Raw genomic sequence first — 18,932 nt, forward strand, 5'->3', positions numbered from 1 at the left:
AAAATCAGTAAACATTACAAAATTAGTTGAGTGACCAGTTGTAGAAAGAATCCTCTTCTTTCACTTGTTTTATAAACAGGACAATTGTAGACATTAGCAGCTAAAAATATATTCAGTATTATTAATATAATAATAATAATAATAATAATAATAATACAAAATTTCTCACTTAATACATTTTTAAACAATGTAAGATTTAATTAAATATCTAATAATAAAATGAAATTTATATATTATTATAAATATTACCAAAAGATCAATTTTATTTTAAATTCCATAATCATTATATAATCAACGATATTACTTTTTTTCCCTTTAACTCCAGGCTTGCACCACATTATAGGAATAACATCAAACAATATTTTTGGCAAAGATTCTCCAAGCATTTTTCGTTTTCTGTCCCATCTTGCTCCCTCCATAAACAAACCCTATAATATTTATATATAGTAAAATGAATATGTTAAACTTATAAATGCTTGCATTTCAATAACTAGCAATATTTAGAAAAGTAGCAATTTAGTCATACTGTATCCATGCAAAATATTTGATTTTTATTATCTGTAACTTACGTCATAATAAACACTATGTATTTCTTTTAATTGTCCTTGCTGCATGTTATAAAAAATTCAATTTATTTGTAGGTTCATTGAAACCTAATCATATTACTTATTATTTATTAAAGTATTGTTTGTAACACTTCTTACATTAATTAGAACACCAACTGCCGGTTCTTCCTTACATTCAGTTTCATATTCTGTTACGTCAAAATCAAGTCCAACCAGATCAATGGCAACTTATTACCACGCGAATAGTTTTGCAAAAACGCCCGTTAAAAATGATTGAGTGAAGAAAAATCCTGATAACCAAAAGACGTTAGGAGGTCCTTCATCTATCCAGTTCTGAAGAAACTTTAGCCTGAAAATTACAAATAAATGTTGTAGAAGTTTATATATATATATATATATATATATATATATATATAATATATATACACACCTAAGTCTGTTTTTACACGGTCTTTTTGTACACGGTTTTGAAATAACACGGTTTGAAAATTGAATATTTTTAATTTTTTACACGATTTTATCCATTAGCACGATTTGAAATTTTATGTACTTAAATTTTTTTGTCAAATTTAATTATTGCGAAGTATGTTCATATCACAAAAAAGTATTTATGAAAGAAAAAAGTCTGAAACCATCGATAGTATCGATAGTTTGCGAACACTAGCTTAAAGATTTAAGTGAATACCCCTTTAGCGCGTACAAACAATTTTTACTGGTCAAAGCAAATGTGAATAGTACTAATTTAGGGGAATACCCTAAAAATTCTTGTTTTTCACTAATTTTAATAGATTTTAGAGATTAGGAACAAATCACCCATTTTGTATAAGATCAATGTCTTTTTTTACACGTTTTCTTTTTTACACGTTTTTTTCTGGAACCAATCTCCGTGTAAAAACAGACTTAGGTGTATATATATATATATATATATATATATATATATATATCTAGCAAATTTCTACTGCAGCCTTCATATTCCTACATTCCTATTTTACTACTGCTTGACAAAGAAGATAATTCTCAATGTTTTATATTTACAATAATTATTAAATGCATATATAAAAGATAATAGATTAGTTTCTTTTAATAAAATAAAATACTCAATTAAAATATTTGAAACAATGAGTTAGATAATCTATTATATGTCTAAAACACACATTTTTCTAACAACCTGCTTGCTTATTTATAAACATATTTATAAACATAGTCACCTTATCAGTAAATCATTAATATAGCCACCTAGAGGTTTAAGTGAGGGATAAGATTTAGAAGCCCACGTTTTTGGCACTCGTCCTGTTAACAAAGATCCGTGAACTTCCTCTAATTCACCAACCATAGCTAAAAGTCCTTTAACAGCTTTCCCAACATCAATTAATGTTTGTCGAATCACAACTATCAATCGATTAAATCTTATCAACTCCTAAAATATAAATAATTAAATAAACAACAGCATATTGAAGAATATTTTCAGTTTCATGAATGTCCAGTCAAAATCAAGTTTCATCCTAAATAATACAAATATTTTTAAAATATGCTATAGTTTATTTATGAGTTCAGAATGCTTATGAGTTAATAATACGATAAAAAAATTGCTATTTTAATTACCTGACGTAGAACTGTATTCATTGAGTTTGAGTACATAACAGGATATTTTTCAGAAACTGCTTCAACATCATAGTCAGGTGGTAATCGATTTAGAATATCCTTCGCTAAATCTGCAACTGATAGGCCTTCGCCAGCACCTCCTCCCGCCGTTAATTGCGTTTGAGTAAGAAGAACTCCTTTGAGAAGCTAAATATATTTGTATATTTTTAACAAGTTTATAAATTAAATAAAAAAGTCAAAATTTAATTATACGTACATTGATGCATTTTTACTATGAGCAGTTGCATCATTTAATAATAAATATTGTTAATCAAAAACCATTTCAAGATTCAACACAACCTGTCATTTAATATTGTCTAGAGTTGAGGTTATGTTCAGTTCAATTGGTCTAATCGTTTGTGATATGTGTACATTTAAAAAAATGTTTATTAATATTTATTTTTTAATTTAGTGCTATTTGTGATAAAAATAATAAAAAATATGATATGCAATATGAAATAACAACAATCAGAATCAAATAAGAATAATAGTGATTATTTTTAACAAGTGATTGGGTATTTATTTATTCTTTACGTTTTGACGTTAGATTCGCGCCATCATTCAGTGGAAACAAAACAAATCCAACATTACATATATAGGATAATTTATTATCTATTATCTAGTGAAATCTTCGTTGGGATGAACTTTTGAAATTACTGTACATTTTTGAAACCGATTGAAAAGATCCAAAATTGGTCCAAAACAAATGATACCAGGAGAAGGAATTGATTTCTCAAAGGGCTTTAAAGGTAAGACATTTTATTTTCATTATTTTTTTAAATGAATTATGGCTGACAATGGACGTACTCAAGAGCGGAGTCCGTTGCCATAATTTATTCGAAAAATGAATTATTAACGAATACAAGTGAACTTATTCATTCAAATTCCAAACAGAATCTTAATATTTGAATTCTTGTCTTATTTGTGATAGTCATTGAACGGCAGTACAATGTTGGACTTGTATTTATTCAAAAGCAATCACAAAATGTCAAATTTACAACTTAAAGACAGATGTGTTTGTTATTTTGATTTGAACAAAGGGATCCCTTTGTATTATTGAGCACTTATATTATAAGAATAATAGTTTTCTTTTAGCATTAGTGGAATGACTAAAGCACTCAACAATTTCAGACATTTCATTTATGCTAAAAGAAAACTATTATTTCAGCACTAATAATGTTGATTAAAAAAATCCATGCACATGAATTGATAATACAACAATAAGTTTGGATGCTAACTAAGTACATGTTTTTAAATCAAAGTTAAGAAAAGTGTCTTCAAAAAATCGTATCAATGCTCAGCTCAATGTAAAAATGTCTAATTAAGACTTATACGAGAATATTGTGGTATTGATAATAATTTACATTTGTTGCTCTTATAACTAAAATTAAGCAAAAAACGTAATAATTAGCAAAATTGCAAAGAATATGTAGATATAAGGAATAGATATATCTAATTTTTGAGATAAAGTAGAAATATTCATAATCAAGGGACCGCCCATTAATCACGTGATCGATTTTTAAGGTTTTTGGACCCTCATTTCCGCCTTGGCGATATTCAAAAATTTATTGAATATAAAAGCACATAATTAACTTCCCGTAGGGTAGTTATAGTAATGGGCCAAAAATCGAAAATGAAAATTTTTGCATATCTTCACGTTTCAGAGGTTTCTGAACATTTTAGCATTCTTCAGAAAAAATGGATGTGTGGGTGTGTGTTTTGTGTGTCCGCATTTTTTTTGTTCACGTTTTCGGGCGCACGGATCAACCGATTTGAATGGTTTAAAAAACATTCGGCAAAGGCAGGTCTTGCCGTTTCGGAGTTATGGAGCAAAGAGTGCAGAAAATGGAAATCAAGTTTTTGAGAGAACGGAGCATCCGATTTAAATCATCTAAAAAACAATCAATTTGTTATTATTGGCAGAAGTGGTGATTAGTTTTTGGCAAAGGCAGGTCCACCCATTTAGAAGATACAGAGCTAAATGTGCAAAAAATTGCAGTTTTTGAGAGAAATATATATCCGTTTTTTTTTTGAATATCGAGAATAATTCAGATTTCAGTTTTAATTCTGGTTAAAGTTCTAAAGCTCACTTATATACTTTAAGTGAATAATTTTAACTTTGTAATTTAGTTTATATAATTCTTATAAATATTTGACGATATTACAGAATTTATAATAATCTGTTTAATAAACATTTAATATTCCTCAAACATTTCGTTGCGGTACGGGAAGTTCCAGTAATTTTCCTTAAGGCACGATGCCACACACCAATAGTTTTTGGTTACTTTTGAAAAAACTAATGAAGATTAATAGGGTAGAGCGGTGCTTAAAGGTCCGCGGATCCATCACCATTATCTCAAAAATAAGTAAAGTATGAAAATTTTTGATTCTTACGACGTCGCTATCAGGAATTAAATGGCAATGTTTGAAAATTCATAAAAGAGTAATGTTCATAAAGTGAAGTAAAGTTTTAAATGTTCATATATTTTTTAACTTGCATTGGCAAAATTCCTTTAAAATTAAAAACGTATTTGTAGCTTTTCTTTCGATGGCTGTCCCTTTTTACCTAGCCTATGGGGTAAAAAAAGACAGATGGAAAATTTTAAGCGAATACTAAGAAAACATATTTCTAAAATAATAAATTAGCTGCGATTTTTACTGAACATAGTTCGATAGTTGTTTATTAGATACGTGTTATTTATTGTGGTGTAGTTCATTTGGTTTAGAAAATAGTATAATTACTGAAAGTCCTACCTTAATCAATTTTTGAATTCTATTTCCATATTAAGGGATATAAGAAGTTTTCATTGTTTTCGAATAGGTAAACACTTCTAATTATTTAATTTCTAACTATTATTCAGAAAATTTCAAAGGTATATTTCGATACTTGAAAAATCAATTATCATCATTGAAATGGGCAAATATTAAATATCTGTGATAAGTAAAACATGAGATGAAACTTTAAAAAAATATTAAGAGATTTGGATATCTCTAACAAATCTTAAAAAACTTTAGTTTATTACTGTGAATCCTTTAATATATTAATATAAAAATTACCCCGGCAGTTTCCTGGTTGTTTTTGGTAATATCAGCATTTTCATGTAAACCGAATACTTCAGGATGAGGTGTTAAAGGCAAAGATTTTATATATTCAATGCATCCTTGTCTTGTCGTATCATCTGGAACTTTATATATCCCACTCGGAGAAAATGTATACCTATATTAACAAAGAAATATGTTATATTTAGTTTAATAAATATTTCCAATAATATTGAAATTAAAAATAGATTTAAAGGCAACTACTCCAAATAACTACACATTTTTTGTTGAATTTTCAATAGCTTTGTTATTGTATATTGATTATTCAGTATTTTGTCTCAATTATAATATAAGCTTGTAATCATATATATTTTATATATTAGGGGTCGTCCATTAATCACGTGATTAATTTTTTAAGGATTGGACCTCCCCTCCTTGTTGGTGATACGTGGTGATATTCAAAATTACCCCATCCCCCACCAAACATCACGTGTATTTTTAGTTACGAGAAAAAATAGTAAAATTTTTGATATTTCATAATTATTATAAACCTCCCCTCACGTGATTATTTCATATATTTTCGACGCCCCCTTATATATGTATAGTCATATAAATTAAAGATATTAGTGTCAAATAAATTACTTGGGATTATTTACTGTATCTGGACAATAGACAATGTCTAGCAAGGAGTTTAAAAGTCTTCTGTCTTTATCATCTGTAACTCTGCCACCGTAATTACACTCTCCTAAAATTAATTGATAATACGTGATTGTGAATAAATAAATTTATTATTGCAAATGTTACCTGTTAAATAAAGAAGAGCATCGAAAGGAACATCTCCATAATCTGTTAAAAACATCTAGAAACAATAGTTGTAAAATATGAAGAAAAAATGCAATATTTCCGATTTTGACAATATTTCATTACAAGCTTACCTGTAATTGCATAACGCATATCCTCAAATCGCTCTCGTTAAATTCGTAAGGAATATTCCATCCTAGTGGACCATATTGCCTTCGTTCTTGAATCATAGCATGAAAAAACACCAAACCGAATAATAATCTTTGCCAAGGACTTATCTGTAAATTAAGTAGACATACATTTTATAGATGGAGGATATTATGAAGAATAAAAAATGGATTACCAATGGACAGTTGTTGAAAAACGTTCTCGTTAGATAGAGGATCAGTTGTGTAAGACCTTAACATATTTAGTCTCAATCCTTTCGGCGCTTCATTTGTCATTTTAACGCCTAAAATTTCGAACTAAATCAGTATTTCCATAATCATAATTTATTACTATAATGAAATTTAATTTAACAATTCACGATTTTTGTAACCAACTTGACTAATTAAATAAATAGTTTAGTTAGCTACTTTTCCTATATTTGGAAGAATTTAGTTTATTCAAAATATTTGATATTAAAGATGAAAAATATGTTCTTTAAAGCAAAATTCATTTCTATTCATTCTTTAAAATTTCATTTACTTCAATTCAGAAGTCAGAATTAATTTCAATTTATTACCATTCTGTAATATGGAAACTGGAAATGCTTTGCTTGGGTAAGATGTTAACCACAGCCTAAATCTCGGATGGGCTGCCTCTGGTACGACAACATCAGCGCAAATTCGTTCCAAATCTCTCATCCAACTTTCTGCTAAATGGCAATTTTGCAAAACTACCCAATGGCCTTCAGATAAACCCTTTGTTATCATGGAATATGCTATTGGCCCTTGCCCTTGTCCTGAAATCAAAAATAGTTTAAATATGTACGTTAGCAACTATAACTGTATTATATTACTGATATAAGTAATAGGGATGAAGCAAAAGATTTTTTTTTGAATTATATTAATATAACTAGATATTATTATAATTTCAATCATTTATTGGTGGAATAGCATGACTAAAAGTTTACCTAATGAAATTGTCTGCAAAGCTTCCCCTTCGATTCCCATGTCTAAAGCAAATTTCATCAGCCCGGCCATTGGGTCTGATCCTGGACTCAACACAAACAATAAAGGAGTACTCGGACTACTGTCGTGGTATGAAGAAACTAAATCAAATACCGGAGGTTCGACGAATGATCTTCCCATATACTCCACTATAAAATTCTTTAAAACAATTTTTTGTGTCATTTATTATAAAGTTTAATTATTTATGCGAAAAATATCAAAACTAATTTTGACATAAATAGCTTTTTGGGAATAAGGTTATCTGTAGAAATCTTTACCTGTACTGCTGGTACAATTTTATCAGGCCTGATACATCTTAGAGCCACCAGCCTAGCCAATCCTGGAAGATCGTGCATAGGTGCAGGAAATTGTACCTCATGAGGATTTGATAAATTGTAATATTGGTACCAAGCTTTCACATTTGTAGCAACGCTATTTCGATATGCGCCTAAACTGTGATGAAATAAAATACATTAACGTTAGCTTACAAAAATTTTCACAATATAGTTAATGTCATTAATATTATTTGAGATAGAAACTTTTGGCCTTCAATGAAGAGAATGAATAATTTATCTGCTTTACATGCCAATAGAACTTATTTAAAAACTCTCACTCTTGGTTTTACTTATGCTTTTAAATAATCAAACCGAATTATTGACAGCGCCTGCTATACCGCGCAAACCACAGTACATATTCTAAATTTTATAACATGGCATAATATCATTCTTGTAGAAATATTAGTTCTTTAGTTAATTTGTAAACGACTTGGTCAAATCTTTCATAACCATAATAGATATAAAACAATTACTGAGTTAAAGGCGTGGAGCGGACAATTTCTGACCAGGCTCTTTCAGTTAACCACTCTGGGGCAGGATTTGGATATGGATTATCCAAGGCAACTCCGCCTGTGAGTAGAAATGCCCATAAATCTTCTTCCACTAAATTCTGAAATTACATAATTTAAAAATATTGCAATATTTTTTAATTAAATTTAATTTACCTTAGATCGCATAATGCCAACGCACAGCACAAAAGAAAACGTTAGTTTATCTTTTTCAAATAAACTTCTGCAGACATTTCGGTATATACTCATTGTAAAGTAGTTATTCAGGTAACTCAAACGTAATTCTAAAACTGAACTTTCTTCCGAGTTTGTGATAGCTTGATTGAATAAATGTAAGAACCATGTTAAAGAATATTGGTACATTGGATCAATGTTTGCCAACTCTGTCAGGCAAAAAAATAGATTTGCAGAATGGGTTGATACGGATGTGTATTGATTTCGAGCATAATCTATTTCTTTTTCAGTAACTGCTGCGATCTATAATAGATATGTTGCATAGTTTATTTATATTTACCAGAAAAATTAATTTAAAGAATTCAAACCTCTTGTTTTGCTTGAATTTCTTCAGATAATATTTTACTAGATGATAAAATTTTAATTGCTGTTTCATCTTCTAAAATATTGCCTTGAGACGTAGACAACACCTAAATAATCAATTTATTTTGAATCACGTTATTAAACGTAACAAAAATTTAGAGTAAATCAAAAACCTTTAAAATCTGTTCCTCAATATTTTGTAGCATATCTTTATTTTGAACTGATTCGATAACTAGCTGAGTTTTCTTTGCTTGCAAATCTGGCCTTTCTCTAGCGACGACTGTGCCTAGTAATTGATCTTGTAGGCCTTGTTGAGTTATCATAAAATTCAGTAGAGTGACCTAGAATATTTTATAGTTTGGCTAAAGATTTCTTGCAAAATATATAATAACAATGAATAAATAAATATAAAAAGTTTGAAGGATGAAATAAAGATATATTTTAAAGAAGGAGGCCATAGGTTTAAGAATGGGTGTATACCATGACTTGTGTTTCGGGTAAATAATGAGGATTTCTTAAATTTGTTGTGATATAAAATTTGAATGCGCTGTTATATTCAATAACTTGATCACCCAGCTTTAACATTGTTTGGCCGCGCAGAACAAATACTGCTCGTTCTAAAACTGGACTCAAGGCAGCGTCTATTTCCTCCCCTGTTGAAAAGAGTTGAAAATAATGAAAGATACGTGAAAATTAAAATATTTTATATATCACAATCATCACATTCATTAGAATAATAACGTTTACCTATATTTTCAAGTAGAACAGGTTGACCCAGTATAATCGAGTTTTCTACTACTCTCATATAATTTGAGTCTGTTAATTTAATGACACGCAGAAAGTTATCCTTCTCCATATTCTTAACCCATTTATTTGCTTGACCTAGGTGAATGGAAAATATAATATTAAAAATAATATTGTTACGAATGTGTGGGGAAGCACCCACACACAGTTATAAAATAACACACAACTACCCCTCTCCCTATATGCATAAAAACACCATGTCCCTGATGAGGAGTGTGTCGAGGGCTGAGAGTTGTCTGCATTTTTAGTAGTCTAGAAATAGTCGTAGTCTTGAGGTAGTCGTTGTCGGGGTTGAGAGTTGCCGGCGTGGCCTCAGTGTCGACAAACGTGCGGTCCAGCGCACGAAAGTGTTAATAAAATGTATTGAATGTGAGATTAGAGGACATCATGGGGGGACAGCGTTCGGAGACTGTCCCCAAACAGAAAGTAGACTTAGTGAAAATACCTAAAGGTGATGGTTAAGTGATTTATGTGAATCGGGCCCGATGTATGGACATGTGATGGACACTGGTTGCGCCGTGGTTAAAGATAAGTCTAGAATAAGTTGCATGTTAGAATAAGAAATGTTTAGATTAAGGGATTGTTATGTTTAAATATAGGTTTGTTAATTAAGTAACGAACAAACGCCTTTTCATTAGTAGTTTTAAAGTAATCAGTTTCTTACAGGATCGCGACGTCACGGTAAGGGTGTAGAAAGACCGCGAATGTAACAACCATAGTAAATTAGGGCATGAATCAAGGGTAATAAATAATAAATAAAAGGGTTTCACAATAAATAAAAAGGGATTCGTGACAAAATGGTGGACTAGCGCCGGGTATGCTTTTCGTTGGTTTAACGATCAAATGATTAAAAAGTATTAATTTGTTTTGGTAATCATTTGATCCACCATCGACGGCATTATTACGATCTCGGTAAAACAATTTTATTGTTGGTTCATTCGCGGTTATTTTTCCTTGCGTGTAAGTTTACAGTTTCCTCGTTTTATTTTTTTTGTTATTTGTTATTGATCAATTTCTTCGGGTTTCGATTTGTTTTTTCGCGAAGATTCGGCATTTCTTGATTACGCGTTATTATTAAATTGATATTTATGAAATTTGTTGAACTCTTGGTTATCATAGTTGAGTGTACAGAAGATTGTTGGAACACTTAAAATTATGAAAACATAGTGCAATTTGAAATAATGTTTAGCGGTATATATAAATTGAAATGTTGTTGTGTGATCAAAGGGGTTTTCTATGTATGTTGGGGTTAATGTAAACGTAATTTGCGAAATTGGTTGGCGCAAAAACGAATAATCAAGTAGTTCAAGTAATTGTTAGAATTTTGATTTTGAAAATCTATTTAATTCGTAAAATTTAAAGGTTGTTTTATAATAATTTTGAAATGCTGAATCTATTTATTGTATTTGTATTTTTGTTCGTTAATGTTTCTTTTTGTTCAGTCGCGCGGTTTGTTTTATTTCGATTTTTTGGGAAAGGCTTTTGTTCGTGTACTATTAGATACGTGTTTCCTAGGTTAATTATAATTACCATCATTTTAAATTAAGATTATTAGAATATAAATTTTAAATTCGAAATTATTATAATTAGTGTATAGAAAAATATTGTTCTATACAGATTTAGAATTTTTGTTTAATACGAACATTATTGAAATTGTTTAGTGTATTGTGTTATTCATAATCATTTTCATAAACACCAATACATAAAATAATTTGTTTTTTTTTTTATATAAAATTTATGATGATTGCCAGATACATTAAGTTATGTTATACAGTTAAGTGTTGTTTCATGGAAATCGTTCTTGTGAGTAGAGTTTATTTTTTTTTTGTATATATAGTCGTAAATATTTTAAAGAAAGTTATTTTAAAATATCATATTGCAAGGGTAAGATATCGTTGAAGTCCTTTTCTCTTAGAATTCGATTTCAAATCATAGACATTTAAGTAACGCAGCAAGATAATATTTATGTCTCTTTTTTTTTGTGTAAACATTTCATCCCTACGTTTTTAAGGCGCCACAACGCGGGTGGCTAGTATATGTGAGTTCGAAAATGTCCAGACATCGTTCTCGTGTTGCGATCTTATGGACCCTATATGTCAACGCCAGGCTAAAAGCTTTTTTTTTCTTGGTTTAAGTACTAGATTTTTGAGTTGCGTAGATAGCTTTAAGTGTAGTGTAAAAAAATATTTTAAAATTAGGGAAGATGTCTTTGTATATATATATATGTGTATATATATTTTTTGTTGAGTCAGGGATTTACAATCATTTTCGAATACATGTGGCTGTTTGTAAAATACGAGCGAATTTCTTTTTCAGTTTAGTTTTGTTTGCGCTATTGCGTTAGAGTATTTTTATTATGATTTGTTTTATCTCAAAATTTAGAGCAGTTTTGAGAATTGCGGAGTTATTCGCCTCCGTGCATATGAGGTGCCGAATATTTTGTTTGGGAATGCGTCGAAAACAACGGCTTACAGGGATTTGAATTGTGGCAAATTTTTGTTAGGTCGATCACCACCGCCTGGATAGCTTGTATATAATTCAGTGCGAAAGCTCTTGGTGACACCGATTTTCGATATGCATTTGAATTGATCAGGATGTCTTTGGTGATTTTCAATTAGAGCGGACTTAGTCACCCCGATCTAATTGTAATCAGTCGAGCCCACTGACATCAAGGTCGATACGGCTCATACTGCCAATAGTGAAATGGGATTAGAAATTTAATTTTTATATTTGATAGTTTTTTTTTATGGTGTTACTGTTAAAAAAAATTTTGATGCTGTTTTTATTATTAATTTTTTTTGAATTATTGTTGAATTGTTTGTGTTTAGTACTTAATGATTGATATTTAGTTTTCGCGGTAGAAAAGATGGATAAAGGAAACGTCGAATAAATTTTATTGTCTTCAGTTAAAAAATCATAGGTTTCTCGTCCCTTTCATTCAACCGGTTATGTTATTTTGCAATTATTCCATTAGCGCAACAAGACGGCAGTCACATGTTTAGTCAAATATAGATAAGATAGATAGGAATAAAGGATTAAGGATAATAATAATTCAGTAAGATCATAATCGTAAATAGGAGATAATTAATAGATACGTAGTAATACTTAGTTAGATAAATTTGCGAGCGCGTCCGTCCATGTGAGACGGAACTATTATTCGGCAAAAGGGGCGTGTACAACACGTAAGGGAAGACGAATGCAATGCGACAAAGGGACAAATAGAATGCAAGTAGGACTAGAGGGAGGTATAGAAATGCAAAAAAAGCCTAATAAGCGAAAAGGAAGAATGCATAAGTCGCTAGGATTTACGAAAAAGATAGGCAAAAGTAGGAGAAAGTAGATGAAAAACAATAATGGCGAGTTACCGTATAACTAACACATAGATCAAATAGTTAGATTGTATACTATTGTTTTTTTTTTTTGTTCAATGCTCGATTCGGTTTACAAATGTTTTATAATAACTGTAAGATTAGTTTTGATATAATTGTTATTTATTACTCCTGTTGCTTTTTGTTTTTCACGAGATTTATTATATAAAATAATTACTTATTTATAGACTGTTTGTTTTTTTTTCTCTTTATACAATTAATGTACACCCCATAATAGAGTAAGAATAGTAATATATAGAATAGAGTAAGAATAGTAAGAATATATAGGTCAAAAAGAAGGTAGTAAATGCATAGGTAGCAAATTGTATGAGCAAGATGGATTACAAAATAAAGTGGAAAAAAGGGCAAGTTACAGAATAGCTCATAGATTAAGTACTTTGAATAATTTGATATTTGTTAATTTAAATATTTGCTTTAATATTTAAATAACAATGCGTATGATTTTATTTTGTTGTTTCTTTATATTTATTTATTAAGTTTTCTTCGTTTAAGTAAATTAATCTTAGGAAAAAATAACATTTATAAATTGGTTTAAGTATTCATTAGAAAAAAAAATTATATTTGATTTTGCATGCAGGCGCGATCAGACGAATTATATTAAGAATATTGGTTGATAGAGATAGGTAAATGCAGTTATAAATAGAAAATATATAATAATTAGATTTTGAAATAGTGTCATAAAAGGAGTACGCTTAAAATGAAAAAAAAATGAGAAGAAAATACGAATAGGATTTGGGTAAAGAATGTTATGAATAATTAGAAGATAGAGATAGAATAGGGCGGTTTAACAGCAAGTGTAGAGACGTTGGTTTGTACTTTGGTGTTTCTTTTCCATCACTCAGAGAGCACTGGGCGATACTTTATAACCGTTGAGAATAATGTTGGGATAAAATGATATTGGGGAAAAAGATGTTGAGAAAAAAAAAAGATGTCCTTGTGAGGGATTCAAGGAATTAAAGGAAATAATTCGCGTATGAGAGAATACGACGCGAAAAGAGAAAATTGGGGTTAATAGATGATTATTAACTTTAATAGATGAATATTTTGATTTGATTGTGAAAGTGGTTGTTTAGTTCAGTCGGGAATTGAGAAATTGTGTGTGAGTATGCATATTTTTATGAATGTCAGCTGGCCAGCTAAGTATAAGAGATAAGTGTATCTTGATTTTTCCCTCGTTTTAAATGAAAATGTTTTAGATTTTAATGCAAGATTTGAGTGAATGTAAATTTTAATGATTGTTGTTTTGTGTTTGATATAATGTATGTGGATTATACTCGGGGTGTTTAGAAAAAGTAAATTGAGGATAGAATTGGGTTTTGCGATTTTTGGGAAAATTTGGGGTTTTACGGTTTTGGGGAAAGATCGCCCGGGCTGGTGTTTGTTGTTGTTATGGATTATTGATGGATTGATTTTGATCTCACAGCATGGGGATATGGATTTGGGCTGTGGGAGCACCCCCAGCGAGGGTTCTGGTGCTCTGAGTGAGACCGTTGAAGCGTGATACATCACATACAAGCTGATTGCTATCACGCTATCCATTTGGAAGCTTTGGTTGTTGATTATGATATATGTATTTTAGTGAAATTTTGTGGATTTCACGCTAGAGCCGGTACTTTTTACCACATTGTACTGCCGCTAATGTGAGTTTTTGAGCAGATATCCGCTCCCGATGCCTGCTCAAAAACTTCCGCCATCAGTAAGCGTCGCGCGACGTTGTGTGTTGTTTGGTTTTTATTGCTGATGGTAATTTCCTTCTGAAATTATAAGCGGGCGCGATGCTGCTTCAGGTCTTTTATTGGATAGGCAAGGTGCTATGGGCATCTAGCACCGTTTGGAGCCTAGGAACACCGGGGAAACAAGCATTCCGACGACTCACTTCTTGTTTTTATATTGAGAAGCGCACTTGCTGTACACGGTTTAATAGTAATAGAAATAGTTAGACTAGGGTAAAAGTAAATTACGTTTATGTTTGCGTTGTACGTTAATAGAGATGGGACCGCCAAATTCAAAACAGTCAGCAATTCCCGAATTTTAAAATAATATGTAGAGTATTTTAATTACTTATGTTCAATTTGACTTTATTGTTCTTATTCTCGCTCTTAGTCTTACTCTTGCAATGCTTTTCTTTTTTTGTGTGTTTTGTGTTTTTACATTGTTAAGTAAACATTGTCGTTAATAAGTATGTAACTAGGTTTAGGTTGATAAAGAAACAAATGCGTTTATGTTTTACTCAAGTCAAATGTTATGTTAAATGTAAATTTGTTGTAGTTATAATGTCATTATTTTAAGTTTTAGAATCTATTGTTAGAATAGATTAAAAAGCTGTTGATAAAAATATTATGAGATAGTGTTATTTTTTTAAATTTTATAGAAGTAAGTGCTAAGTGTAGATAAGTTTATGTTCATTTTCTGAGTGTTTTTATGTTATTTACTTTTATAATGTTTGATAATTTTTAATACTTGATAAGTTCGAATATTTTTTTTTTTTCATTAAATTTGATATGTTTAATTAACTTTGATCGATTTTGTTATTATATTTGAATGTAGTTTATGTAGGTAGTAATAAAAGCAATAAGGTTAGATCAAAGTTTTAACAAACAGTGAATAAGTAAAGTGGACTAAGTGATGTTTTTTTTGTTTGTTATGACACTTTTTGGACAAATACACTAAACTGTTAATGTAATCTTACTTTTGGTTGAAATCTGTTGTGAAGTAATTTTGTGTAACAGTGCAAGAAAAAATTGAACGCGTGTACAACTACATTACTGAAACATCGCGACCCGAATTGTGTATCAGGGTGCTAGGGGTCGACGCCTATGCAGATGACATGCCGGATTGAGCAAAAGTCAGCCTACGGGAGGAGAGCAAACAGCAGATCGGACAAGTGGGAATGCGCCATCGATGTGTTATCGGGGAGCAGGCAGACATTGGAGTGCGCCACCTAAGTTCCGGAGCAAGAAAGCTGGTGCGGCACCAGGGATGGAGTTTTGAAAGATCGAGGGCGATCTTTAGAGGAGGTGGGGTAGTGTTACGAATGTGTGGGGAGGACCCACACACAGTTATAAAATAACACCAACTACCCCTCTCCCTATGCATAAAAACACCATGTCCCTGATGAGGAGTGTGTCGAGGGCTGAGAGTTTGTCTGCATTTAGTAGTCTAGAAATAGTCGTAGTCTTGAGGTAGTCGTTGTCGGGGTTGAGAGTTGCCGGCGTGGCCTCAGTGTCGACAAACGTGCGGTCCAGCGCACGAAAGTGTTAATAAAATGTATTGAATGTGAGATTAGAGGACATCATGGGGGGACAGCGTTCGGAGACTGTCCCCAAACAGAAAGTAGACTTAGTGAAAATACCTAAAGGTGATGGTTAAGTGATTTATGTGAATCGGGCCCGATGTATGGACATGTGATGGACACTGGTTGCGCCGTGGTTAAAGATAAGTCTAGAATAAGTTGCATGTTAGAATAAAAATGTTTTAGATTAAGGGATTGTTATGTTTAAATATAGGTTTGTTAATTAAGTAACGAACAAACGCCTTTTCATTAGTAGTTTAAAGTAATCAGTTTCTTACAGGATCGCGACGTCACGGTAAGGGTGTAGAAAGACCGCGAATGTAACAACAATAGTAAATTAGGGCATGAATCAAGGGTAATAAATAATAAATAAAAGGGTTTCACAATAAATAAAAAGGGATTCGTGACAATATAGAAAAACTTAGAATGAGATAAATTAACTAGCTTGCAAAACATATTGGGTGGGGAAAAAGAAATCATTATTTTACGTGAACTTCAGACTTTATTAACATGTTTTGCATTGTCGATTTAGGTCAAATATGCACCATTTTGTTCTATAATTGTTGCCATTTAATGGAGCTTCTTGCATTGCAAAACTTTTTTAGTGATAAGAAATTGGCATCAAGGGAAGAGTGTGAAAATCAATTGCTGGAGTTTTTCGCTAACAAGCAACAAGACTTTTATGAGAGAGGCATAATGAAGCTACCATTAAAATGGCAACAAATTATAGAACAAAATGGTGATATTTGACCTAAATCGGACAAAGCAAAACATGTTAAATAAAATCTTGAAGTTCACGTAAAAATAATGGATTTCTTTTCCCCAACCCAATATTAACACTTTGTTACCGGCTATTTCTATATTACACCAAAAATTTGGGACCCGCTTTGGCAACTGCATTGTACGGTCGCCAATTGAGAAAACAACAGCGGTGCGACAAAAAAGCGAGTTACGAGTTTATTCGTGATTTGATCAGCAACATTCGGCCATAAGAACACGAGTTAACTTGTGACCGGTCAACAAAGTGTTAAAATTAAACATAATATGATAAGTCACAAGCTAGACAGTATCATGCACAATTGTTGGATTTCAATTATCTTTCTCCAAATTTTTGATATGGCATGATCTAATTTGAAATTGAATCTAATTTGAATCGCATCTCAATACCTTGTGGATCAATCATCAAAGGCCATCTTTTAGCGTGAGTAACAATTATTCCGTTGTCTATAGAAAATGCATCAACAGGTAGACCTGCTAATCCCCAGGCTCTAGCAGCAGCTGCTTCGCCTAAGGTATTCCATAATGTAAAGATTTCAGAGCAGGGAATCCCTAATTAGAAAAAATAATATGAATCTAATTAATCCTCAAGATCCAATCATTCTCAGATTTATGAGATAGAATTATGTTTTATATTATAGAAATAACACGACTTTTTCATTGGTGAAGGTGCAATTTGTTTTTTGGTGAGAGTGAAGAAATTGGTTTCAATATTCAGAGTTTCTGAAGAAGAGGCAACCCATATATTATAAATTTATAACGGCAAAATTATGCGTAATATTTCATTCGAAATATCAATAACATTTTCATCAATAACTTACGAAGATTTAAACATTTATCATTCCACATCCTAACCAATCTCGATCTTGTATTAACAGGAAAGGTCCAAAGTAGGCCACAGCACCTGCAGCTAGTAAAACATCTCCAACTATATTTCCAAGAGAGCTATTTAGTGTGTCTGCTGTATTACTCCATCTCGCTTTTTCGCCCCCTAAGCCACCAATTAACTTTTCAGCTCTGAAATTGTTATTTAGATCAGCTATTGTTTAGATTTGATAATATACTCCTCATATTCACATACTTTTCCACATAAATGATATAATTATAATTTTAATGTGAATGCTATGTTTTAACGGATAAATGCAACAGTATGTATTACGGAAACCAATATTATTAATATTTAACAAGAATAATTTAATAATTTAAAAACCTGTCCAATTTCTTTTCGCATATGTCAATTTGATCTTCTAATTCTTTTTTCTTCTTGGAAAACTCTGCAAATTCGTCATTCAAAGCTTGCAATTTATCCATTACAGTTTGTAATTGTGCCCTTTTTTGAGTTAACACTTCCATTTGCGCAGCCAGCAAAGCTTCTGCCTCAGCCAGTGCGGCCTGTATATAACAAAAAAAAAAAGTTGTTATGCGAAAAATGGCTACTATTTTTCAATGAAAGGACCCATGATGTTTTCTATTCACCTTTTTTGGTGCTACAATTTTAATAACACGATCATAGACATCCATAGCTCGCACCCATTGCACAATCCTTCACAAGCGGTAGAAATATTCTTTATCACATCAGGTTCAAAATCTCGATCGGGAATGAATCTTGATTGTTTACGACGATAGAATTAATGTATTCACGATTGAATTTAAATATAATAATGTACTTACTTTTGTCTGATGCGCTTCATTGTCGCTTCGGGTATATTGTCTTTATTAAAAGTTTTCAAACTTTCTAAAATTTCATATCACTCAAAATTTTTAGTGATGGTCCCCAATAATCCTCAATCATTTTACCAGTACCTATTCGAAACGATTTATAGAATTTTCTTCACAACAAAGAAAAATGTTACATACAGATATTTAAAAAAATATTTATAATGGCACCTGGTTCTGGCTTTTTCTCAGGTTTGACTCCCTTCATTACACAAATGGCTTCCATAACAAGTTTAACACCTGCTGGAGGATTTTTCATGGATTTAACCACTGTTATATCAGCAGGTTTTGTAAGAGTATTCAAGTGATTCCAAAGCTGCGTTAAGAGCTGGTATTGATCTTGAAGATCAGATTCGCAATCGTCCTTTATAGCTT

At 31.2% G+C, this 18,932-nt stretch overlaps 1 protein-coding gene and 1 pseudogene across 1 annotated transcript in view; both read right to left on the bottom strand.

The window, feature by feature from the left end:
• The window catches only part of LOC113374862, a 10,683-nt pseudogene extending 10,069 nt beyond the window's left edge, over positions 1 to 614 (bottom strand).
• A 183-nt stretch (positions 615 to 797) lies between these two features.
• The window catches only part of LOC113374863 (dynein heavy chain 3, axonemal-like), a 28,205-nt gene continuing 10,070 nt past the window's right edge, over positions 798 to 18,932 (bottom strand). Inside the window, 26 exon segments of the mRNA XM_026614824.1 lie at positions 798 to 915; positions 1,775 to 1,983; positions 2,169 to 2,354; positions 5,265 to 5,424; positions 5,889 to 5,991; positions 6,051 to 6,105; positions 6,182 to 6,327; positions 6,388 to 6,498; positions 6,772 to 6,990; positions 7,162 to 7,357; positions 7,477 to 7,651; positions 8,007 to 8,143; positions 8,199 to 8,519; positions 8,585 to 8,686; positions 8,753 to 8,920; positions 9,060 to 9,232; positions 9,327 to 9,461; positions 17,232 to 17,393; positions 17,663 to 17,719; positions 17,722 to 17,858; positions 18,052 to 18,233; positions 18,318 to 18,376; positions 18,379 to 18,446; positions 18,513 to 18,579; positions 18,582 to 18,644; positions 18,729 to 18,929. Coding sequence (XP_026470609.1) covers positions 798 to 915; positions 1,775 to 1,983; positions 2,169 to 2,354; positions 5,265 to 5,424; positions 5,889 to 5,991; positions 6,051 to 6,105; positions 6,182 to 6,327; positions 6,388 to 6,498; positions 6,772 to 6,990; positions 7,162 to 7,357; positions 7,477 to 7,651; positions 8,007 to 8,143; positions 8,199 to 8,519; positions 8,585 to 8,686; positions 8,753 to 8,920; positions 9,060 to 9,232; positions 9,327 to 9,461; positions 17,232 to 17,393; positions 17,663 to 17,719; positions 17,722 to 17,858; positions 18,052 to 18,233; positions 18,318 to 18,376; positions 18,379 to 18,446; positions 18,513 to 18,579; positions 18,582 to 18,644; positions 18,729 to 18,929 — 3,710 coding nt within the window.

The sequence above is a fragment of the Ctenocephalides felis genome, unplaced genomic scaffold (genome assembly GCF_003426905.1).
Source record: "Ctenocephalides felis isolate EL2017-DRISC unplaced genomic scaffold, ASM342690v1 CF-g0.4_SCAFFOLD_01886, whole genome shotgun sequence".
Classification (NCBI taxonomy): Eukaryota; Metazoa; Arthropoda; class Insecta; order Siphonaptera; family Pulicidae; genus Ctenocephalides; species Ctenocephalides felis.